The sequence below is a fragment of the Melanostigma gelatinosum genome, assembly GCF_949748355.1.
Source record: "Melanostigma gelatinosum genome assembly, chromosome: 1".
In the NCBI taxonomy this organism is placed as follows: Eukaryota; Metazoa; Chordata; class Actinopteri; order Perciformes; family Zoarcidae; genus Melanostigma; species Melanostigma gelatinosum.
In genome coordinates, this window is record NC_136634.1 from 16,092,249 (window position 1) to 16,119,160 (window position 26,912).

A 26,912-nucleotide genomic window follows, 5' to 3' on the forward strand; every position below is an offset into this window, starting at 1 on the left:
TATGTTCTTATGAAGCCAATTTCCTGCTGTGACTTTGGACTTTCCATTAATGTTGGTTTCCCTGTTCACTTTTGACCAATAACTCACACAACAATTTCCTTGTTAGCATTCCCCGTCACAGAAACAGTCACATGCAGGCTCATGTTATCACATTATGCCTCTTTTATAAACAAATGTAAAGTTCAACCACGTGGTTATGTTGGATGGCAAAATATATTTGTGCAAATAGTTTTTAATTGCTCACGTTTAATCCACGTTTGATTTGGAAAACATTTAAATTTAAAACATCAAACTTATTTGTAGTTAAAAAAATGTATATCACATCACAATAATTTCACATCTTGACCTGAATCTTAATTTTGTTCCAGCGAAGACACAACAACATATTAGGTTAAGTTAAATGGTCTCTCTCTCTCCCTCTCCCTCCTTCACCATATCAATATTAATAGTGCACACTAAATAAGTTCAACAAAAAAACAAACAAAAAACATCAAGCGATAAATGGGGCTATAGTGTTTAAAGGAGCTGTATTCAATATTCTGAACATTAATGTAGCAGCAAACATCTATTTGCTATGTAAAGATTTGGTGGAGTAATGTCTCCCTGAGCAGAGAATGAAGTCACTCTTCCTCTGTGTATTGTTATCCGGCTTTCTCCTTGCATTGTTGACATAGCAGGGCCGGCCGTGCGTGGTTTTAGTGCATGTGAGCGTGCCCCAATGGTTTGCCAGATTGCCATCAACATGTTGAAAGCAAAGGATCAGAGCCCTTGAGATGCAATATAATTGCTCATAGTATATTGTGTTTTAATCTAAATTTTAACTACGAGCAATAGCACATTTTTCCACATAAAATGTTCTGAAATTATTTTTTATTTACACGTTTCTAACCATGTATAAAAACATTGACTGTATAAAAGAGTTTCTAACTTCTTCTTTGTACAGTAGCCCTTCTATTCTCCCCAGCAGAGGGAGTTTCGACCTGAACAACAGAACAGTGTAAAGGACCTCGGAGGACCCATAAGAGTTCCCTTTTTTTTAGCCTGCTCATTTTTCTGTAAATTAATCAACAATCTATTTTCTGTGGAAAGTAAATGTGTTTGAAATCACGGGATATTAAATAAAAAGGTTTCTGGAGCTGATGATTCTCACAATTTAATTTGCAATCGCTTTCCTCCCCTCTTATTTACTGTCAGGCATTCGTGTGGACACTTCTCACCGACTGAGGACGACAACATGGCGGCCTCCTTGCGTCTGGGTCGTCAAGGGATTTTATTTGGCCTTAGATTATCTAGTACTCTTGACAGATGTTTACTGGCCACGCACCCATGTCAGGAGAATGTCAGACACTTCTTTCGGTCACCGTGGATCCTCGGTGAGTGGTCATTGTGCTGTTCTAAGCTTCTCTGCTGGCAGCCGCTGACATTTGCTGTCATCGTTTTCTACCTCAATCAGTCGTTTCACATTAACGTTCATTTTGGTAACTGTGTTGTTGTTTTTCCTCACACTATAACTAATAATATTGTTTTTGAATGGGCAGACTGTCATCTCGCATTCCTGGCGGAGTAATGAGGGTTTATTTGACCTCAGACTACAGGAAATATATACGGGTCCATAAATGATTGGGAAATGTACATTGCAGGGAATACATAGGGACTCATTTTGGTCAAGTAAATGCGCATAACAGTGTTACAAACAGTGTTATGTGCCGGGAGCGTCTCACAACTGTCAGTCTGGTGGTCCAAAATGGTTTCATCCCACCGGCGGTTACCCTCTCATGCAAGAGTGGGCTCAGTTCCTTTGTTGCAAAGTTAAATACAGTTTATTTCGTAAATATATGAGCAATGACATTAACTCAAAGGTCCTTTTTTAATTTGAGTCGTCTCATTAGGAAATCACAGGTGTTACTAACGACATTAACGATGGCTCCGTGTTCAAGTGTCCCAGTAATAACAGTAAGCCAGAAGACCAGCACCATCAATCCACATCAGCCATAATAAACCTCAGCCATTATTACTTTTATTATTTACACGTGGTACATGATGTAGGTAGGGCTCCCCCTGTTAGTTTTATTTTGGCGAGGACAGCCCTAAGTGTCTACAATCATGTTTCAGCTCAGCACTTAATGATCACTGTTCATACCTCCATGAATAATGTTATATGTAACAACATTTAGCAGTTTATGACTTGTTAGGAGAGGACCAGTGAGGAACAACTGACTGCGTGGCATGTAGCCAGTACTCATCACGAGTAATGGGCACAGGGAAAGAATTCAGGTCAGAAATAATTGGTTGTTGGAAGAAACTAGAGGATAACGTCAGGGAGGTGTTGACAACAAAGCGCTATGTGAATATTTAACTATATATACTTGTGAAAGCAGTACACTTCTGTGACAATATATCTCTCTCTCTCACACACACACACACACACACACACACACACACACACACACACACACACACACACACACACACACACACACAGGCGTGATTGATGCTAAGTATGTGTGAATTTAGAGTCAGGCAGTTCGTTCTTCATACACACACACACATAAATAAAATAAACTGGCAGGTACATCTTTTTAAAGTTACTGGTATTCTTACATTTCAGATTCTGAATAAAAATGTAAATATTGAAGCTAACAACATATTATTACCATTGTAAAATACTAGCCTTCCTTATACACACACGCAAATCTTGTGACATCGTCAAATATTCAGCAGATGGCAGCAGCACGCAACTTTAAATTGAATGGAAACATGATGGGCAGCAAATCCGACATGGCCACTAAAATGCCTAATTTGAGAAATAAAAAAAAAGATTTGTATTTCAGTGGGGGGGGGGGGGGGGGGGACTTTCATGGTCTCTCAAAGGCAAGAGTACGAGTGCCTCTGGTGCAGTGTCAGTGAGGATCACAATTTCATAAGTGACCCGCCAGCATTCTTCTGTCACAGTGGCACCATCTCTTCCTGTTTGTCCTATATTGAAAACCCGAGGCCTCAACCAAACATAACTACTTCTAGCCATATCTCGCTTGATTTATTTTGACATTCACAGAGATTATGCTGGAAGGCGTGGCGGAAGGAACGCTCAGAATATGATTTTTATGGAAATACTTCTGCTGTAGTTTTGCTGCCTGGTGTAAATTGCAATATTCTCTTTCTATCCTGTAGGTGTCAGCCCAGTCAAAGTGCAAATGCCTGCACTCTCACCCACCATGGAGGAGGGAAGCATCGTTAAATGGCTGAAGAAGGAAGGTAAAAGAAACGAAAGACGTCATTTCCCAGCTCTCATCGCCACATGTTTCTGCTCGACTTTCTCTCAAAAAACCCTGCTAAATCCACTGTTTAGCAGGTTTATAGATTTAGCAGATTTAGTTGGTTTACATTTCTGTAATTTGCACAGTAACACCCTCTGCATCTGTGCTCATGAGATTAAAACACGCTCACTATGTCTTTTCCCCACAATCATAGACCAACTGTAGCGCTTATAGTTTACTTTACTCAATGACATCACATTGCTCTGTAAGCACCGGAAGCACCTCAGGGCCTCTGGTTTGCGAATTGGCTCAAAGAAACACGGCAGTCACTATTCATCTCTGCTTAGCAACTCAGCCACATTATCATTTATCAGGAGGCAGCATCCTGAATTCTGATTGGCTGCTCTGCTGTGTTGCCGTGTGCTTCTGTGATTTGGGGTGAGACGTGTAAATGTGTGTGTAAGTGACAAAGGGACAGATATATTCTCAGTAACAAAATAAAACGCACCCGGAAAGCTACTTTCCTGCTCCTTAAAACCCATTATGCAGCTCTTGCGTCACATTCACAACATTGTCGAAATCAAGTAATTATTCAGCCACGACATTAAAACTATTTTAGAAAACACTACGCTATGTTTTTTTTGTATAATCTGACAACACCACACAATCCCCTCTCCAGCTCCCTCTCACATGTCCACCGTTGTATTCTGGCAACAAGTCACATGACGTAATAAAAAACCGACCGGGTCAAGTGAAAGGTAAAGAGAAACCTTTTATTTCTCTGTGGGGTCCTAATGATAATGTTGTCACTGACTTATAATGACAATCTGAGCGGTGGCAAAAAAAAGTAATTTTAGTGGACTTCAATAAAATGACAATGCAGCCGCTTCTCACTCAATACTGGACCAATTTCAAAAATACCACAAATACAAACATTTATAATAATAACCGCTCGCTGGAAGGGAAAAACTGTTTTTCCGCAAAGTTGCCCATTGTGAGTTTTCTTCAAAACAATTTCAGCATCTTATATTTGCAGGTAATGTATGAAGCCCTGGCCTGCATAGCTATGCATTCTTCATAATGTATTCATAAAGAGCAGAGGTGAACAGGCTTGAGGTCGCCTGTTTAATATTGAATGTTGCACATCACACCTAACCCCTGGAGTGTTAAAGCCTTAAACATCGCCGACAGACACTCTTTTTTTTTTTAAATTTGGGTGTTAATTCAAGGTTTTACAAGATCAATTGTTTTCTTTTTTTATAGTACTGTCCTTGATATTCTATCCTCTACTACATGCCCATAAGTAAACCTCCTTGTCTTTTTCTGCCTGACCTTCCTCTCCTCTACTTCACCTCCTCCTCGCTTCTTAACACATGGACATATGTCACAAAGACTTTTCAATCACGCCTCTCCTCCGACTCTTGACTCTCTACATGAAGAGTGACTGCAATGGTTAAAGGCTAGACTAAAATACAACCAAAACACGCCTCATCTTCAACCTTGATGTCTTGATTTCTCACAAGCATTTCCTGTGCGACTGCTCTGTTACAACTGGCAACAGTAGTTTTTCCCTTTTACTCTTCCTTTTTGTCCAAGGAGACAATCAGGTCTGTTTGTCTGTGTATTATTCCATCGGAAGCCCCATTTGAGTTGTTTCACAAAACAGGCGTTTGGACAAACTGGATCTATAAGCATGGAAGGATTGAACCAATGCCTCCTAATTGCCGTACTCTTTCATTGTTAAGCAGATGCTAATATATTCCGTCTCTCTCATGGGGTGAACCAGAGGACATCTCCTGGAATTCTAAGGATAGGCAAAGATCTTGCCTTCTTTCAGACACGCTGTGTTTCCGTATCTCATATTCTTTCCCATGAAACATTGATCAGGCCCTTCATTAGACATGTAGGCCAAAGCCAGAGCAGATATTTTCTCGCATAACCTCTTTGTCCCGTCAATGGAATTCTTTCATTTTTAGGGCAACACATTTGTTCTCCATATGCGCAGAAGCCCCAGTGAAAGAGTAGTTGTTTTGATTATGGTTCATGCATTTGCAATCATAACTAAAATGAGTCATTTGTACTTTAACTAAGGTCAGAAACCCTTTCACAACCACGAGATTGGTTTGGGAATTAGGTGCTTGAAATGCCAAATACATGTTTATTTGTTTTTTGTTTGATATTGGGGTTCTTGGATGTGTTTTCTTTGCTTTTCCAGGTGAGGCAGTGGCAGCCGGTGATGCCCTCTGTGAGATTGAGACCGACAAGGCTGTTGTTACCATGGAGTCTAATGAAGATGGTGTCATGGCAAAGATATTGGTGAGTGAGCGAAAACACACACAAACCTCTCGAGGAGATGATTAGATCCAGGAACGCAGTTATACTTATCTACAAAAGTGATGGGCTGAGAGAGTATTTAAATGACGAGCGTTCTGTGAAGTCAACAGTTTTCAGCGGTTATGTTTTTGAAATTAATTTATATTCACATGGACTACAATCCTGTTAACAGTCGTGTGAATGTTTCAGGGTTCCCTCATTGCCACACTTGTTAAATCTGCTCTTCCTATACAGTGACAGCAAAGCTTTGACAAGGCGTCTTTCGTGACATATTTCACTCCCCCCCCCCCCCCCCTTTCTTTCATCAGTCCTCCAACACATGGTCGTCCCCCTGCACGGGAAGATGAAGATGTTTCATCTTCTTCTGCTGTTTGACTGATCTTTCAGACATCTGCATACAGTACGGGATGTGAGGAGGGGGGGGGGGAGGATTTCCTCACAGTTTAAACAGGATTTAAGTTCTCTTTTTTTTTTTTTTCTTGCTTCCCTTTTTTAAAACACCCGTTATGACGGCAGGGAAGTGTTGCTGTGTTCGTTACCGTGGAAGCACAAACACTTCCTCCATGTCACAGACAGCGCCTTAACCGATCACGCAACATGTTCCCCTAGCCGTGTACATTTTGGACGAGTGGAGCGCGGTCTGTCTAATTAGCTGATGTGTCCGTCTGTTTGTGAAACCTGCACAAAAAACGAATGCACCAGCAAATGCACATCACAAATACAAAATGCTGTCTTACATGTGCAGCATAGAGATGGCTGAATTAAACAATTCATTATCGGCGGGATGAGTGTCAATTCTATAATGCGTTTGATTGTATCTCTTTGTTTTCCTCCCCTGCTTTTCACTTCACTTGCTTCCATTGGTTCACATTCCCTTACACTCCGTCCTTGTTTTTTTGCCACTGTGGGGATGAGGTAGTTTCCATAGCAACCACCCAAGAATTGGGGGTAGGGGCTTTTTCGAGCTGAAGCTGGCAGAGAAAGATGGTCTGCATAAGATAAGCCCCCTAGATATCTCTCTCTCCCCCTCCCTATAAGAGTGTGTGTGTGTGTGTGTGTGTGTGTGTGTGTGTGTGTGTGTGTGTGTGTGTGTGTGTGTGTGTGTGTGTGTGTGTGTGTGTGTGTGTGTGTGTGTGTGTGTGTGTGTGTGTGTGGTTAATAATAAAAACAGGAGCTTGTGGCAATATTTCAGAGATTTGTGCACCCTTAGAAGGAACGGGCAATGTGGCATCCACTTTGTCTGGGTCGGAGACTATTTGGTCTTAAAAGTCTCTAATCGGAGCTCGCCAAGCACCCAGCCGGGTTTCTAATTTAGAGGCTACAATAATTACCTGCCCGTGGCCAAATGCCCGGACATGCTGCAGTAGACGTGGGACTTCCAGCGCTCCACAGGGGTTATTTATGGGGGTCAAGTACTGCTGTGGCCTTCTACCAATTTCCAGACGTGGCTCTTGGGGGTGAGAAAACAGGGGATATATTCTGCTCGTATCGGGGATGTGGATGTTGGGGCACCGAGAACACAGATTACTGTATCTCATCATACTCTTGCTGTGTTGCTCTACTCTGACCCAGGGGCTGCAATCTGCACATCAGCCCTGGGTACAATCAATCACAGTCCGTGGAAAAGTGACACACGTGTGTTTGCAGATTCATACTGAAGATGCCCTTCGCTTTTCTTTTGTTCAGATGTTTATACAGATGGATGGTGAAAAGTGATCTAGCAATGTATTGATGGGTACATCGGAAGATAGTTGAGTGTGGATGAATTTGCGATTGATATAATGAGTTACAGGGCAGAAAGGACTGATTGATACATTGATAAAGATATCAACACATTCTGCAGGGCTAACCTTTCTGTTTCCCATTCATCATTTTCTTTCCCCGCCTCTCTTCATCTCCACACATATGAGGGATACCAACAGTAGCAGCTATAGTGTCCTCTAAATCAATTAGTATAAATCACTTTCTACTCATGCAGCGTTCTTAGGTAAAAAAGAAAATGGATGAAAAGTCTTTGTCTGATCTACAATCTTAGAAAGTAGACTGTTGGCACAAATGCTAAATTCATTCACTTTACAGTTCATATTTTCCCTCAAGAGAGTCCGGCAGGGCATTGGGGAAAGAGGTTGGGACTGAGGTGATGCATTATCGAACAGCGTGGAGAACAATAGAACATATGGAACAGATAAAGGGAGATGCCCTGTGATAACAGCTCCTCGACAGTCCAAACCTGAAAGTTGTGGTTCTATTGTTGGAAAGCTAAACACTCCTTCTCTGAGTGATGCTCAGCAGGAGTGAGTTTACTCATGAGTTGCAGCTTGAATTTGTGTGAGATTACATTGGACTAGCAGACTGGCATTGCTACAATGAAGGGTGTCGCTGTAATCCTCTTTGTGTGATATCTGTCACACTCTGTTGATCAGAGGCAGACTTTGTCTCACTGCCTAAACAAGATCTCTCTCTCTCTCTCTCGTTTTCTGTTTATATGCATTTTTTGGCTGAACACATCTTCCTTTTGACAAATAAACGTACTCAAACACTATGCCATCAGGGTTTAATCTGTAGCCCTATTTGTACTACTGTACACTGTTTGAACACGATCCTAATGCCCACTAACAACCGACTAACAAACCTGGAATAATCACTCTTTCTGGCATCTACATCACAGGCTTTATAGCTACATCAGCCAACATTCTTAATTGAAATTAAAATGAATGTTTATACTTGTCCAGGCCAAGCTCATTGTAACTAAGCTGTTCATACGCTCGGGGGCTTGTATGGCTCGCTGTATGATAACAGTTTTGCGATAAGTAGGTTAAACCTCATAAATGGTGCAGTCTGACTTTGTTATATCATTAGCCTAGCTGATGGGCTCTGGAGAGGTCCCTTAAGAGCCCTATTTGAGATCCGTTAGACTTTTCACAGTGAGAATGTTGTCATAGGCTGAGTCTAGCCCCTTGACTGTTCTTCATAGTATAGGGCCCACTTTTGTTAAGCATGAGAGGAAGGATGGCCGTGAGGACAGGGACCGGGGGGGGGGGGGGGGGGGGTTAGACCAGAGAGACACGGTTAAAAAAGACCAAACTTAACTGAAGCACTAACGGAAGAGAACTGAGTAGCACAAACCGACGCTCTTAACTGAGACAAAGGGGAAACGTATAGAGTGATTGATCAGGCAATTCAGACACACGGGGATAGACTGAGACACAACCGTCTAAACAAACTACCGTGCACACAAAGAATGTCTTCATAGCGCTACCGAATAACTCAGCAAAGATAATGAAACAATAATATCAAAAACACTTGTTTGCTCAAAGAAATAATAACGAAAACACTGCCCTTCCCCAGGATGCAGGAGCGTTCCAGGTTACAATCGGCACTCTTTGAAACAGGTGTGATGCAGCTGGGAAATTGCTAATAAAACTGAATGTTATATCTCAGTTATTTATCAGTTTGTATGCGCGTGTTGTAAGTGTTGTGCTAAACTAAGTAAATGCAACAGAGGAAACGAGTTACCATCGTTTCCTGTGGTTCAGTGGTGTGGCTGCTGGTGTGGCCATCACCGGATACAACATGAAGATCAGATATCACATGTTACCCAGGGGTCAAGGGTCACAAATGTTTTACAATGTGACATGATCATAATCTGACTGTACTTAACATGACCATTGCTCTCTGTGATCTCCGAAACTGTTTTAGAGGAGTTTCATGATGAACATTGTGCATTTAATTTCATTCTAATCTGACATGCTCACCGCAGAAGCTCTTTGAGCATCAAGTAAAACTAGCTTTGCAACACACAGCATCATAATCCAAGTTTCAGGGTGTGCTATAACCATTTGATGGCAGTGTTGAGCCCCACAGCACTACAGTGTACTAACCATTTACTAATGCAACTACCGTGTGTGTGTGTGTGTGTGTGTGTGTGTGTGTGTGTGTGTGTGTGTGTGTGTGTGTGTGTGTGTGTAAAGTGGTGTGACTTATAATGAAACCACTGATGCAGCTTGTGATTAAAATGTGGCTTATGCTGCATGTTGTCATTGGTTTCAAAACTTCCACTTTTGTGAGAAATGCAATTGCCTTATATAGGCACAGCTTTTGCACTTCTTGGGACCGGTTTTCCTTTATTGCTCTACGACACATTCTGTCAGTAAAGCTAACTGTAACGCTGTGTGGTTTTCAACCTGAAATGCCTTAAAAAAATGCCTTACAAATTGCATTTCCCTGCTTTCAGATAGGTATACGTCCAATAAGGCCGTCTTAATTTAGACCGATCTAGAGTAGGGTAGGGTAAATAGTTGACAACATTTCCCTCGGGGTCAACCACCCCAAATTAATTCTGGGAGGGTGGAGCTAAAGATAATGTCTGCTGCAAAACAGCATTCAATTCTCAAGCAGTTATGTTATTGGTACGTTCTCCCCTTCTGTTACACACCGATGTGTTGATGGCTGTCGTAACAACATATCACAGTGTTGCGTGTGTCATGACACCACGGCTAGTGTGGAAAGTACATTGCTTCTCCAGCATCTCTACCAAGTGGCAAAATCCCTCTGGGCCTGAAGAGAGGGATCTCTGTGGACATTTACAGGAGTCCGTATTTCCTTGAGAGGCCTTACGCGAACACTCACCGATCGCCTCCCACAGCAGGTCTGTGTTAATCACACATCAGACCTATTGTTTAAGGTTTATACTTCATCTTAAAGTAGTCTTGTGTTATGGCCATTTGTTAGAAAAATTCACTCGAGCCGATAGTAAAAATCATTAATCACAGGACATTTATTCTCGCAAGAAGGAGACGGAGTTGATTCACATACAGAATATGCATCAAGGCTGCTCGAAGATCTGTCTCTGATATTTATATGAAGTAATCATATGCAATGGGCTGGCACAGGGTACTTTACGTCACAAAGGATAACACATGGATTGTGTATCTGGACACTTTAACAATTCGTTCTAGTATGAAGGTCACTTTCTCATAAGTCATGGTCGCAAAGTTTATTATGGCTTATTTCCAGTAAACAGCTTCAAATGTTCTTTCGGCCGTCAGCTGCTTCTTAATAGACTAAACATTTGCTGAGACTGATGTTACAGAAAGTTCACACAAAACCATTTGGGGACAAGGCCTCGAAAGCTTACATGAGGCTTTGTAAACGCATACCATTCACTAATTATTAAATGCACAATAATTAGTCATTTCGATTTTTCCCAAACAGCGTTCCACTTTACTGCAAAGTCCAATGGGGCAAGAAAGTATGATTCTCAGATGCCTTTCAAAATGTAGTATTATTATGTAATAAATGAACTAGGTTCATGTTAACTCTCAACCTGCAGGTTTACACTGAACTAAAGTCGACCAGAATAAGCATCTCTTTCTACCAGTGAGCGCAGGTGTTCATATATTCTGCTGCTCTTTCCAATCAGGAGGATCTGATTATTAGAGTGCTGCTCGTGGTTGTGCATTCCTGCTACAGAGAGAGGGGGTTTGGGTGGAGCATGTTGATAACTTGATTTACTAATTGTGCTTCAATTTGCACAAATTTATTGTGAAATCACACCTTATGTTTTGCAGGTGATTGTGTTTTTGCTGATCAGTAGTGGAGTTCGTGTATTACAGCAGCAGGGTCTATTTTGTGGTGTTCCTCCGTTCTGTCTTCTTCCTTCTCATGATATCGAGCTACACCTTCAAGAGGCAGCTCACTAAGTGGATACCTTTTTGAAAAGAGATGAAGTGTAGCAGCCCAACCCTGTCTATTGTGCCCGGCCTTTCATTTAAACTGATCAATATTGACGGAGGATCAACACCTTGCACAGCTTGGTAAGAGTAGCATGAGGCTTGCAGTGGATTACTCTGCAACAAGAACAGTGAATCAATAGTTGACAGCATGAAAACACATCTATTGCACTCCAAGAACCTGTTCCACCACAGCTGGGTTTTGTATGATCCGTCAAGTTAACGGGAGAAAATGGAAGAATAGAAATTGATGCGAATGAGGAGGCAGTGGGATTTTTCAAGAGGTCCCCTAACAATGGCTGATGAAATGTTTACCTTTTCAATGACTACTGGTAAACTGATTAACTTCATACAATATCTGAGACCTTCCCCATTATTCTAGTAAACTCTGTACTCATGAAGTGACTGAAGCAGTGTTGCTAATGCCCCCCCTCCCCCCCTGACTGTATAAGTATGTCTCTCACACTCTTTATAGATAGAGGAGGGAAGTCGCAATGTGCGCCTGGGCACTCTTATTGCCCTCATGGTGGAGGAAGGGCAGGACTGGAAGCAAGTTGACATCCCCCCTCCGGAAGCTGCAGCCGCAGATGCGCCCCCTGCTGCTCCCTCTCCAGCCCCTCCCCCAAAACCAGCCACGTCAGGACCGTAAGTGTCGCCACAGGCTGTACGATGGGACAGCAAAGCCCAGAAAAAAACATAGACAGCAAGGACAAAGATACATGCAGGATTAACAAAAACGTATCCTTTCTTCTGTTCAGTAAACCAGCCATGTTAATTTCACATCTTAACACCATCTAACACGCTGAATAAGATGATCTTTTTCTGTTCATATCTTTACACAATAAATACTCTTGTGGAAAGCAAAAGAGCTGCCCCCGAACAAACGGGCCCTATTTCTCATGCAAACATTTTATACTGAGCACGGCCACGTTTCCAGATTTGCACCTTGGCTGCATCAGCTTGACGGGTGAAAGATGAAAGGGGGATGTGTTGTGCAGCAAGCATGATTGTCAGGTGATAGATACAGGAATGGGCTCTTATTAGGCAGTCAAGTCAGCTAGATGGTATCTGAAATAAGCAAGAGGTCCTTTTTAAAGTGTGTTCTGAGCACTCGGTCAGTGATCTCCTAAAGCTAGACTGAAACGCGTCAAATAACCTACTATATCGTAAACACGCTCTCTTCCTCGTCCAGGTTACGTCTGAGTCCAGCAGCGAGACATATCCTGGACACCCACGGTATAGACCCAAAATTGGCCACACCAACTGGACCAAGAGGACTCATCACCAAGGAGTGAGTATCGATGAATGGGTTTATTTGTTTGCACAGGAAGTGATTTGTCAGCAGTAGGGGGATCGTTTAGCAGTGTAATAGGTCTGAGGGCACAGATTGGAAGGGTCCCCTTGTGGCCAACGTAGCACCGACGTATCTCTGAGGAAAAAGAGATGTCGGTCACAGCAAGGCAGGTTACAGCAACAGTGTAGGCAGTGTGAATGACAATGAAAAGGTGGGATAGACTAGATAAGTGAAAAAACCCACATGTGACTAAGGGGGGGGGGGGGGGGGGGTCAAGATTTCAGCTCCTTTAATCCTGTTATGTGGCGAATCCACACCAGAGAAAGCTGTGAACACACACACACACGCAGCTCTCATGGTTACCTGCTGTCAATAGGGACCTGATTGAATACTCTCGTTACCCACACAACACCCTGCTGGGGAATCTCATTAAGCAACGTCGGTCGCCATAGCAACTCAGTCTCCAGGACCCACTGGTGACCATAGAAACGCAGACCATATGTCTTCAGGGAGTAAAAGATACACGAAGCTTCATAAACCAAACACGGTGAAGAGAAAGTCAGCAGAGCCTTTTCTCCTAATGCATACATTTGTAGAAATATATCAAGAAACATGGTATTTTAAACTGTTTTATCTATAAATCTAAAACGATAAATACCAATTAGAAGTGTTTTTACCACTAAGGAAGCGTGTCATACGCTCTTATTCAAGCACATTTAGAACATTATTTTCTTAAATAGCAAAAAGGGAACACTGCTTGTTGTTCTGGCATGAAGCTGTCATCAGTTGTCCAGGTTGATGAACACATGTTCTGCGTGTCAACATGATTTCTAGGTTTTGAAGTTTAAATTGTTTCATTAGTAATGCAGTTGTAATTATACCCTGCTCATTTGATATAGCATGCTGGCTCAGTTAGCTCTCCTCAAACTGAACTGAAGATTTTTCATGAAGGAAGGAAGTTGAGAGGCTCTTCCTGCCAAGAGGGTCAACAAAAAACAGTGTGTAAGAGACATTTCCGAATATAATGATGTGCTCTTCGAAATAGTTTGCTGGCCAAGCCACAGGCAGAGAGAAGTATGCAAAGCTTCACTTTTAAGGCATTGCCTATAGTTTGGAAATGAAATGTGTATTATTTCATCTGGCTTTTCCTTCTAAAATGTTCGCTAAGATCTAAACATAGAAGCTCAGTAAATGATCAGTAAATCTGTGCTCTGGTGGGATGTTTTTCCACAAAGCTCTGCAGAAATCCGAGTGAGCTGTGTCATTCTCTCAGACGGCCGCTTGCTCGATAATGCCATTCGATTAGAAATGTATCGGCCAGTTTGTCTTCAAAACATCAGGTAAGCCGGTGACTGCTACGGTCAAGCGAGACCTTGTCCAATGGCCACGAATGGCTGCCATGAAAGTGTGTTTTTAGGAAGTGATTTCCTTTTCGACAATGTCTTTTGGATATTTGCATATGTTCCAATTTGATGTCCCAGAATAGCTGAACCTAAAGACTAGCTTCGATGTTGTGGGACTGAACAGTCCTGTTCTTGTTGGAAATAAAATCTCCTTGGTGAGAATAGTTTCACATAGGCTTAGCTCCTTCAAGAGGGGGCAGAATAGACCCCATTTCCCTCCTTTGTCCTTTGGCACATCAGATAAGACTGAAAGCAGGGAACGGTACCCCTCCCATCATTCCGCCCTCTGCTCTAGTGAGGCCCCTCTATAGTGGGCATGAATAGGTCACGCAACCCAGGAATGAGATCATAGCATGTTACATAATCCACAGCAAGGTTTAAATACAGATTGGGGTTCAGAGAAACACATTGCTATTACCACCTTTTCTGCCCTTATCTTTCATCATTGTCATGAATAGAGATGTTATCCAAGAGACAAGCACAGTGATGGGTAAAGGTTTCAGTGATTTTTAATTCACCGTCGGTCACATCACTACAGAATGACTACCCCAGGGGTCTCAAACTCCCGGCCCGCGGGCCAAATCCGGCCCGCTACGTCTTTTTATGTGGCCCGCGAATCCGCCAGCAAAAAAAAAAAAAGTTACTTTATTTTATTTCTTTTTTTTTTAAGTTAGACTAATAATAATAAAAATATCCCCATCGTCGAAATTATGAGATAGAAAGTCGTAGTTATTAGATAGAAAGTCAAAAAAAGATGAGATTGAAAGTCAAAAAGATGAGATTGAAAATCTAAATTATGAAATAGAAAGTCAAAATTATGAGATACTTAAACAGTTAGAAGCAGCTCTTTGACTGGTTACTGTACATTTGACATGGAAATGTATTGTGAGTACATTACACTGTTTCTTTAATTGTTTTTAAATCTCCTTTTCTTTTGCCTTATGTTTTGATGCTTTTAATGGTTTTATGTGAAGCACTTTGAATTACCTTGTTGTTGAAATGTGCTATACAAATAAACTTGCCTTGCCTTGCCTTACATTGAAGACTACTTTAAACTGTGAATGCAGAGAGTTATTTAACAATATGTTACGAGTACGGTAGTTACATTTACAACCGGCCCTTTGTGGACGACCATGATGCTGATGTGGCCCGGAGTGAAAATGAGTTTGAGACCCCTGCTGTACCCTGTGTGAATGCAGGCAAAACACTGCCATTTATGTAGAAAATGTGTAAAAAAACCTCCTGATTTCACGTATTAGCATGAAGTATTACATTCGTTAAAGCAAGATACACATTTTGAAACGTCAACAAGGAAACCCGTTAACTTTAAGCCGCCAGCCTCTTGTAGCCATGCAACAAGCAGCTGTTTTGGATGTGTGTCAGTTTAAAAATAACTAAGTCCAGCATAAATGTAGATATTCAGTAATAGCATATCAAATTGATGGCTTCTTTCTTTGCAACATATCCAGATCAAATATCTCTCTTTATGTCACTATGCGCTTCCTGCGTAAGAGTGTAATACATTAAATGGCCACACAATGGCCCAAAAGATCAGTTGTGTTTGTTCTTGACCAACACGGGCATTCATTAACAAAGACAGTTTTCTCCAGTGCTTTTACAAAAATCTAAATCTTCTCTTAATGTTATTTAAAAAAAATAAAGCATAGTCCTCTTTACCCTGGAGTCCATTTCAGCCATAATGGGTTGTTTAAATTAAACCACACACCAGTCGAGTGGAGCAGATCCCATGACGACACCACCCTTTCCCCCCCCATCTTAGCCTGTCCTAGGGGGCAGTAGAAGACAAAGTTGATTCATGTGTGTTGGTGCTTTTGTGTGTGTGCGCTGCCTCGTTGCCTTTTTAATATTCTACTCACACACTCAGTCTCTCAGAGGCTCTTTTGCCTCGGCTGTCAGTAGGGGTGTAAATGGTCTGAGTGAAAACTACATGCCAACCAGCTACACACACGGTATCTATAGTGTCATAGTCATAGCGTCCACTATAGGCTCCTGTTGATCATTAAAGCATATGGTGGCATATATTGTACATTTTTAAACTTGTAACGTTGGACAATCTCCTTTGTATCAGATGTTTTTGTTCATTTGCTTGCTCTTTTTACAAGCGTTCAAAGTTGAAGATACATATAACCTGTATGCTAGGCTTTTAGTTTTTTATGTGGGGGGCTGTAATCATTAATACAGTCGATGTGGTGCTCTTAGGTTAGCTGGGGGATTTCCAAGCTGCTTCAGGTCCCTCCACAAACAAAAACTCCTATCAGTGAAAGAGAGGGAGGAGTTAGTGTGCTAGAGGAAATAAAGAGATGCAGCTCACAGAGGGACGTAGCTGTGGGGCCCAGACTGTTCCTGGCTACACGTTGAGGTCAGAGGCAGCTGGTCCAGACAAGAGACTGGATGTGTGTGGGAAGGAGGACCCCAGTGTACTGAACTGGAACCAGACAGCTTCAAGCTTGCGCACCTGATACCTGCCCCTCCCACCTCTTTCGCTGCTAAGACTAAAATGAATGCGTGAAAAAAAAAAATCCAGGGCAGATCTTTCAGTACATTTTGATTCCCTCTTTTTTTTTTTTTTACCTTTTCTCTTTCCCTGTCCATCAAATTAAATTGTCACTTCCTCTACCACATTTATTAAACGGCTGTAAATGGGCATGTTAGAAATACGCTGTATGTGGAAAATGTTGCAGTAAAATGTTCACTATTATATCTAACTGACCAATGTGATATAATTGAATTAATTGCAATTCCATTTTTTTCTTTTTTTTTCTAAGCTTAAGGTAAAAATAATAATTTACGATAGCTTCGGGATAATCTTTAAGTGGGGAATTCACCCTCATCTGAGATGGAAAATGTGTCTTTTAATGCAGCACAAGACGTCTACCAAAAAATGTGTTGGTCTGTGCTATGTTATCGTCGGAAAAAAGATGCTTTTTGAAAAAGCAGGGATATCCATGGCTCATCATGCCAGTGTCGAGGATAATGAAGGTTTTGAATAACCGTGTCCTTTGCTGCACCTGACACCCGATCCTGCCTAGCCTTATCCTGAGGGGGTTTGTTTGTGACAAGCAAATGATTCTCATGACGCCCGTCCACTGGAGAATAACCGAAAGTTACTTCGCTCTACCAGCCTGACACACAAACAAACCAGATAAAACCAGCGTGCTACTTATGAGCTTGGTGAGTGGGAGCATGTGGGTTAATAATGTATTATTGTACTGTCATAAGATATATGCCAGTGTTTTTTCTTTTTTCATACAATTGCTGTTTCATTTAAAAAGGTCAATGCGAAGTAGAAAAATGTGTTTGATTTCGTTTTCCACAGTAGAAATGAAGCCGTCAATAATACATCGCAGAAAGGAAGAAAACAGGATGACAAGGAAAAGTTTGCCAAAGGCTTGAAATAGCATAGCGCATCTGTTTAACAGGGGCATACCGGGCGGGAATCAGTGCACTTCAACAAAGATGGACCCAAATAAGTTCGACACAAAAGCATTATTGCGGTGCACAAAATAATTTGCAAAAGGCTGGGAAGGATTTGTTATTATATGTGTGTAACATTTTTCTGCGCCAATGTGTTCCAATAAGTGTCGTGTTGAAGTTGTCAGTCTATGTTGACTGCCATCGTGGTTTAGGTGTAATAACATCACGTTAACCCTTCATTTCAACCCTCACCAGTTCTCAGCACAAAATGATTGTATACATTTCTTTGTATAAAAATATTCAAATGACTGTGTAAAGCGACGCCTGCATGTGTTTTGTTTTTACTTCAACAGAGATGCATTGAATCTCTTGAAGACATCTCCTGTCCCCAAAGCGACCCCAGCCACGGCTGTCCCGAGTCCTGTCCCGAGTCCTGTCCCGAGTCCTGTCCCGAGTCCTGTCTCGGCCCCGGCAGCTACCCGTCTGCCCGCAGGCAGCAGACCCAACATACCTCCTCTCTCCATACCAGGGAAACCAGGAGCACCGGTGAGCACTCCCCACAATATCTTTCCCTCACTGTCACTCTCATCCACTCCTAACCAGTCATTCAATTGTTGAAACAAGCTTGTTAATATAATCTTCACATTGTTAATCCCATTCATCCTTTTGAGTGATTGATGGCAGCTGAAGATCTGTCTGACAATCACTCTTGTCCCCTTTATTCCCTATGGTCTCTCTCAAAATGCCCTTCACCCTGTTCAATTATTCCCTCCACTTGTCCTCTTCAGGGCACTTTCACAGAGATCCCAGCCTCAAATATTCGCCGTGTGATTGCTCAAAGACTGACGCAATCGAAGACCACCATCCCCCATGCGTATGCCTCTGTTGACTGTGACATGGCTGCCGTCATGCACCTCCGCAAAGACTTGGCCAAAGGTATAATCGCACAACTATGAGGGTGGTTTGTACACGTTAGCAGTGTTCTGTCCATGCACATGGTCGTGTCCCTTCAGTGAACGTCTGACACGAGTATTTGGAAGGAAACGTTTCCATGAAGATTGTGGATTTCAGGGTTTTCACATGACTGCTCACTTGACAAAGAGGACAGTCTTTTGCGTTGAAAGAATCTCAATGTTATGAAGAGGATATAAATAGGGCATAAATGGCTGAATCTTTGAAACATCCATATTTGACATTGATCAGATCTGCTGTTTCCTCACATAGCATATCACAATTTAAGGCTGATAAGACAACCACAGCTAGTCATACACGTACACATAGCTCTAATCTATCATTTCTTACATTTGACTCAGAGTGGCTGCCTCTGTTAGCTTGAAATGGCCCACACCAGTTTCATGACGCAAGAGATATCAGCAGCAACTTCAGGGACAGAATTTGGTGAGAAAGGAAGCTGTTTTCATTTATATAGTTGTTCCTTTGTGCTTAAAGGAGTAAAAGTCCTCTTCCAGAATAATCATTTCTCTTGGATTCAAAGTGCTTCCAGTTGATTCTTTCGTGTGTTTGGTGCATCCTGTGTTTATATAATTGCGGCATTCAAGATGAAGAAGGAAAGCATTAAAAGACCGTAAAATATGTGTGAAATGTAAGGTGGTGGAAAAGAGCTTGGTCTATCCGTACAGTGTGAACAAGGTAGGTAATGTATGGATGAGTTGAGAGCTTGAGTATCTGGAGAATAAACACAATACCAGCAGGAACTAGTAGTATATTCACCATGTTTTGGCCAGCTACTTCCTCAGCCTCAAAGACTTCCCAAGCAACTCGCTGAGCTAACCGCGGCTTCTTGTGCAACATCCATCAGGAGGTGCGTGTTTAACCTGAAGGGAGGTTTACACCACAACCAGAGAAAGGAAACATTGTGCATGTGTCTCAACGGTGACTCTTCAGCATTTTGCTACATTCAGCCAACAGCATATGTATCCACAATTGCTGCTTTTCATGGACTCCTAAAATGTAGTCTATGCTTACTTTGGGGCATTTTCTGTGTTTGTCTGACACTTTCCTATTTTTTTTAAACATTTAGTTCAACACACTATCACGCAATTTGCTTTATTTAGCTTAACTCTGCCCAGCTGTCAAACAAACAGTAAATCTCCCCGGGTCCTGTCTCTGTGATGGAGGAAATGGGGTCGGCCATTCCAGAGCTATTAGCTAGGTTGTGTGTGTACTTAGGGATTCTCTCCGCGGTTGTTTTTGCCGACTCTCATTGTTCGGGAGCAGAGCGATTTCACGGTTTGCTCGTTAACCATCCCGCTCACGGCATTCATAACCGTCTGGTTCTGCACTAATGGACACGAGTACAAGTTGGCAGCGATGCCAAGCCCGCCTGGCCCTGCTGCTGTCCCACACGGAGAGAGGGGGGGGCAGAGCAAATGCCAGTGACCGAGTCATATAGAGTGATTGTTTCTGATCGGCCGGAGTGAAGGTCAAGATACAGGAGATGTCTCTTCCCCCTGAGAAAATGTGTAGTAACACTCTTTTGCCATATGCGAGAGAACAGTGTCACAATTTGCAGGTCCTGTACAAAATACATGACGTTACGTCCATTTGTTGCTTGAATCAGGCTCACACACTGTTTCTTCTTTGTCTTTTCAGAACAGATCAAAGTGTCGGTTAATGATTTCATTATCAAAGCAGCTGCTGTTACACTTAAAGTAAGTGTTGTTAACCTGTTTGTCTTTATGTATTCATCTCCTCACAATGTGTATATTTATGCCCACAGGTATCTGGTCTTTTATGTCTTTCTGGTGCTTAACACAGCATGGACACACACGATGATCGAATGTTCGTGTTTCAAGTGATTTCCAAGGCGACATCATTTGGTCCCTAAATGTATATCATTTCTGTAGCACGGTTGTTATCCTCGTTGGCCGTAAACGTGAGGAGTGTGGAACACAATTGTGTATATTTTCCAGGTAATGTTCGTATAAAATGCCGAAGCACCACATGGCTCTCTCATGGTCTGGACTCTATGTCCCGCATGTCAAAATACCTCTTTGGATTGGCATCTGCACTAAACATAGACACGCGACTCACTTGCATAACAGTGTATCATCAGACAGTTAACCAAAGCAACTGCACTTTCCCCCCCAGAGTTGACCTTAGTACAACAGGAAGGGGCCAATCTTTTTTCTTTTTTCATTTCGTAAACTGGTGTGGTGTGATGTGTTTCTGTGTTCATACCACAATAATGCAAAATAGATATTTTGTTATTGAGGCTCCACCGCAGCAGATTATTTAAGATCAAGATTATTTTGACATATTATTATTATTATTATTATTATTATTATTATTATTCAGATTTGCTTGCCTGATAGGAAGTCACCGCCAAATTGATTAATGATGTTCTTGGATTTACTGTAATATAGTGTTTTGTTTTTTTACTGTCATCATAATTGATTCATATATGCATGCTACCAGTCATATTATAGAAAATGACATATTTGGTATTGTGTCAGGACTGATCTCCTGTTATTGTACCATGAACTGTATAGGAGCACACGAGCACAGTGTAACGAAAGCAGGAAGGCCTTTTGTTTCTATTGGTCGAGTTATTTTTCTGTGCTGACCTCTGACTATCTATCTTAGGCGATGCCAGAAGTGAACGTGACCTGGTCTGGCGACGGACCCCGTGCACTTGATTCAGTCCACATTTCAATCGCAGTGGCGACCGACAAAGGCCTCATTACCCCCATCATCAGGGATGCAGCAGACAAGGGAGTCCAGGAGATCTCAGCTCATGCTAAGGTAAGGAATACATAATGCACCGTTGTGTTGTCATATGTTGTGAGGGACCCTGATGCGAGAGTTTCCTCCCAAAGCTCTCTCTTGCAAGAGTTTTCTTTCCTCATACTTTCTTTGCAAGCGGTAGATTATAAATTCAAGCTGTGGGGACATTCAGGGCATCACTTCACGTGAGTTTTGCTGTTGATTTGTCCGTGAAAATAGATAAGGGAGTTGAGACTTGACTGCAGCCCAATTGAATGGGAAAACAAACTCTGTAGGCACCTGTAGAGTTGTGCTCGCCTTCTGGCCATAACTTTATTGCATCCATAGTTATCTTTTTTATATCAGATCATGGAGAGTTAAAATCTCAGATCAGCTGGAGAGATCTGCAGATAAGTGATTAGATTTGTGATAGTTTGATGTTTGGCTTGTTGGGCTGCAGGTCTCAGCTGTCACTGGACACAGATGGAGTACAAAGCAACAATGGTCAGCTCTTCCTCCTGCTCACAGTCAGCAGCTGGGGACAGGCATTTATTCACAAACACAGAAGTCTGCTCCCAAAATCTGATAATCATGTACAGACACACACTCGTTGAATCGTCTCGCTCTCTTCCTCATTAAAGACACAGATAAAATAGATACATTTCCTAAGATGAGGGTAATAAACATGATGTCTCTGGCCAGCAGAGACCAGGTGTAATATTCCTAAATGTTCAGGGCCCCTTATTTAGGTCTGGTATGTCTCAGTGAAGATATGATGTCTGATTCAACAGCTGTTGGCAACAAAACATGGCAGACTTAGGATTGTTTCCATAAAACAGTGTTGTCAAACTGAAAACTGCTTCTCTACCGGACACATTAACAGCAGTTGCAGAAGTAGTATCAGTACGGTATATGTTAGTATTTGTAGCAGTGACAATACCAATGAGCCATGATTGCAGTTCTTTAACTGACATTGGATTGCAGGTGTAATTTTGAAGCTTTGACAATAGAAATGATTCTCTGTCTGCATTTGAAAGAGCAGTGACATTAGTTTGTCCCGATGAGTCCCAGAGGAAAAGATAGCGTGCTGTTACGTATGTTGTTGTCTTTATTAAACAATTTGGATGACTTCAAGTCAAATAATGTCTTTTAGCGGTCAAATCTGGGAGAGCGTTACATCGCTAGTGCAAACACACATACTAGAGCTGCCATACAGCACGGGCAGCAACACGGCGGACATTTCCGTCCACTTAAGCCTTCAAAATGAGCTGCTATGCAGTTTAGTTATGCTGCTGCCTTGAGTTAATTCTGCATTTGCCGGTCCTTATTGCTCTCAAATTAAAATCCACATGTGGTTTGAATAAAGCATGGAAAGGTCGCTGCTGGCTATTGATGTGATGGACTGGAACATCAGCCTGACTTTGCACTAAGAGCTCTTATCTCAAATGTGCCCACCATATGCCACTGTGTCTTGCGATCCCTGTGAGTCATTGTCGACTCTGTGTTGGTCGTGTCCCCGCATTAACCTTTAAGTACATTTCCAGTTGATTAAAGTGCATGTTGAATAAAGACATAGTGGCCGTCCAGCAGTCTCAACAGAGAGAGAGAGAGAGCTTTGGAAAAAGAGAAGTTCAACGGTAGCTCTTCGACGGTAGCCTGGTTATTTCTGCGAGGTCTTTCGTATACGGTGGTCTGTATTCTAAACGGATTCAAAAGCTCGTACTTGATCGGTGGTTAAATTGTGTATGTTTAAAGAATCACAGGTCTGCTTCCTAGTGAAAGTGAAGCCAGTGGATCACATGCATGTACACATTCCTACACCAGAGACAACACCGGCAACATACTTTGTTCTTCTTTGACGGATACGCTGTGCTTTGTCACTCTCCTTCCAGGCTGCTCGTAGCTGGACCTACAAAAAAGGAATGTGCTGTAATTCATGTATACCGGTAACCAAGTTGTATGTAATCCACATAATCTCAAGCCAGGACAGATGACGTAGTATAAAGAGCGTCAAAGTCGGGGTTGAGGGGTTGGTCTGAAAAGGCCGCTTTTTTGTGTCCCGTGAGAAACCCAGAAATCAACGTTGACTTATTTGTCACAGAGCTATCGCCACGTCTGTTGTCATTTTAACCCAAACCGCAATCTGTTTTTTCTCAACATAAGTTTTACACAAGTGTTTTTGATGCCTAAACTTAGCAGGGGCTTGCACAGGCGCACTGATCTCTTGTGTTGCTGAACACTCGTAAGATGAGGATACATTGCTTCATTCATGCTCTGATAGAACAGAACTTCCCAGAACCGGTCTGGTTTGGTTTCCTCGTCAGATATCTCATTTTCCCGTCTGGGTATTGTCATTTCCCTTTCTTCATTTTAGCAATGCACAGTCTGATAGTTTCCATTGATCTCAGTGCTAGCTGTTGGACATTTAATCATTTTCTTGAACGTGATATTTCAAAACTGAGCCCTGCGGCCTTTCACCAAAACATCTTCATGCTACAAAGCTGTGACTGAACGGCTTGCAACACTTTAAGAGAATTGCTCTGGATAAGAAGTTTGTCTGAAGTGGCTAGTTTACTAGTTCATACAGACGAGGCTCGGTCTACTCTCAGTACAACAGAACATGGCATTCATACGTGTTTATTGGTGTCCAGCTTTACTCTGAGAATATGTCCATTGGGTCTTCATAACGTTTAACTATGATAGTGGCATGGCTCAGGAGATGGCATCGTCTGATGGTCTGTTGCTCGGTTGGCTCACCACTTTGATCCGGAACAATTACCTGATCGATTGCCGTGAAATACTGTACATGCATGGTCTCCAGAGGATGCATTTGGTGATCCCATGGCTTTTCCTGTAGCGCCACCTGCAGTTCAACGTTTTCACTTATCTTGTGAAATATCTCAACATGTACTTGATGGGCAGGCACACAATATTGCACAGATGTTCATGGCATCTGGAGGATGAACCCCTCTGACGTTGGTGATCCCCTGGTTTGTCCTCTAGCATCGAACCAATACTGTGTGTGTCTTTATTCACGTGGACAAACCAGGAGCCCTGGTGATGTCGAATGATCTGGACACAAGCTTTGTCTTCTATGTCACACAGCGTGTGTGCTTTTCTTTATCACTATGTGTAATGTCTCAACAGGCGCTGGCCCAGAGGGCTCGAGATGGGAAACTTCTACCAGAGGAGTACCAGGGAGGCTCATTCAGGTAAACCTAAGACACGCATCATCTCTTGGGTAAAGAAGAGGAATATGAAAAGTCCTAACACTATAAAACTTAACATTATTTTCCAGTCTTTCCACTTCAATTTTTAGTACAACTCTGTCAATTTTTCTCAATTCAATAAGCAGACTTTTTATATGTAGGAACAGAGGCCCTTTTATCACTAATACTGAATTCTATCTCACAATTTCTGTCGTAGCTCAGCGTTAAAAGATATAGCCTTCATAAATTTACCCCATTATGACTTGGATAGTCAATATATTATGCATATTCTACATTTCATGCAGGCCTGAACTGAATGTGGTCTTGGGCGACAAGTACCATCAGTTACTATTCCATCAATTGCAGCAGGAATTGAAAGGGAGGTTTCTTTTTTTTTTTTGTTACTCATTAGACTTAATGGTGTCATTTAGACCTAAATGGGGTTTCTGTGTCAGGCAGGAGCGATGAATTCCTATGGAGATGCAGCCCTCTTTGTCCTCCTGAGGATATATGTGTGCATCCTTCCTCTATTCCTTCTTCCAGCCCCATGAGCTACAATTCTCATTAAGGCAAACAGCAAACTGCCCTCGGGTCAGTCTTGCTCACCATACGCAACATTTCGGGAGAGACTTGGAGGCCGGTGCTGATGTTCACAGCCAATTATATTTATTTACTTAATGCACCCTTTCATTTTTCATTCATTCATAAAGATAATTTTTTTGCATCAAGAAGCTGGTTTTAGAGCGACCGTTATGGCTACTTAGTTGATTTTTATGCATTTCCTCCCCGTGCTCAGCTTGACTAACGATGTAATACGTGTACCGTCTCTTCTTTCGTCCCGTCCATTCCTCCCTCACTTCTCCTTTTTCTCTCATTGGCAGTATATCTAACCTGGGGATGTTCGGTATCAGTGGCTTCAGCGCCGTAATCAACCCTCCTCAGGCTTGTATCCTGGCCATCGGGACCTCCAGGTCCGAGCTGCGACTGTGCGAGGAGGACCAGACCCTGTGCACCCAGCAGCTGATGACAGTCACACTGTCCAGTGACGGTCGACTAGTGGACGACGAATTAGCCTCGCGGTTTCTAGATAAATTCCGCAGCAACCTAGAACAACCGCGACGCATGGCCCTTGCCTGAAAAACAAAGTGAGATAGCTGTATGAAAGGGGCCGGACAAGGCAAGTTAAACTGGGCTTCTGCTAGAGAGTAAGAGGACTGTAGCAGTGGTGCCAAATACAAGACGATGTATAGCGGGGTGCATCCCACATAATGTAATAGGGGTGGTTGTTCTATCACACCAGTGTAGTGTATATATATATGAAGTGATTATTCCACTTTCAGTTCTATTTTTCCCTCCCAGTGCATCTAGTCTGTGTCACTATTAATACATGTGCACGTGGTGCTGTGAAAAAAAAGGTATTCATCACTGAACATCAGGGGCAGTGCAGTCTCCACCAAGGGTAAAGCCCGTAAACCATTTCCTGTTACAACTTAATCACCTGTTCATGTTAATAATACATTTTAACTTATTTAAACACATCCTTGAAAAGGAATCTCATAAATCCATGTGTATCCAAAATAAATAAAATCATTTTGTTTTTTGTTTCCGTAGATGCCAATAAAATACATTTTTCATCCTTCAAATGTCAGTGAGCCTCATTAAAACTACCGGGGGAACGTGTGTGTGTGTGTGTGTGTGTGTGTGTGTAGGTGTGTGTGTGTGTGTGTGTGATTAGAATCTAAAGAGATTACACAACTATTTCATAGAAGCCAATTAGGATAATTTGCTGGGTTTAGTATACAGGTCAGTCTCTGCTGGCAGATGTTTATCGTTGCTGTAAGCGTGGGCAGAACAGCCGTTTACATATGTAACAGCACCAGTTGGGCGGAGCTTATCCTACATGTGTGTGTCATCAGGGTTTGGTATTATTTATTTTACAGATGGAAGGCAGAACCTGCCGAAATAGAGAAAGTTGTGGTATCAGACTTTGTCTCCAGTTTAAATTAGAATTTCACACGACACAGCTTCAAGAGCACCCATATTCACCTTACAATGAGAATATGGGTGCAGTTTGACAAGGCAAAGACCTTGCTCTTAAAAAACTTCTGAATTAATGTATTTTCTTTATGAACTGCTGATAAGATGGGTTTTCAACATTTTAATTTTAGAATATTGATGACCTAAGTTGAGCTGTGGATTATTCTGGTAGCAATGAAAGAAAAGAGGTACAGGAACTGCATTCATATTTAATGACGGACAGGACGAGTGAAAATTGCCGTCTGATACTAACTCTAATAAATCATTTTCCCTACAATTCTTTACACACACAACCACTTTTCAATGACTAGAGTGAGGACATTTTTGTTCTGTGGTTCTGTGGAAGCAGATAGACGTAGGGACAAATACAGTCGGGGTACAAAGGGATGGGGGTGTGGAAGGTGCACTAAAATAAAAAGTGAGAGGACAAAAATAATGCTTTTCAACATTTAAGCTTGAGTCATAATCGCCATACAACAATGTGA

The 26,912-nt window shown here is 42.1% G+C and overlaps 1 protein-coding gene across 1 annotated transcript; it reads left to right on the forward strand.

Moving 5' to 3' along the window:
• Positions 1-1,230: 1,230 nt before the first annotated feature.
• pdhx (pyruvate dehydrogenase complex component X) lies at positions 1,231-26,026 on the forward strand. Its single transcript, XM_079266360.1, has 11 exons — positions 1,231-1,373; positions 3,172-3,255; positions 5,473-5,573; positions 11,799-11,968; positions 12,516-12,614; positions 17,809-18,001; positions 18,244-18,391; positions 20,069-20,127; positions 21,062-21,220; positions 24,329-24,393; positions 25,272-26,026. The coding sequence occupies exons 1-11, from the start codon at positions 1,235-1,237 to the stop codon at positions 25,525-25,527; spliced, it is 1,473 nt and encodes a 490-aa protein (XP_079122486.1). The 5' UTR covers positions 1,231-1,234; the 3' UTR covers positions 25,528-26,026.
• The last annotated feature ends 886 nt before the right edge of the window (positions 26,027-26,912 follow it).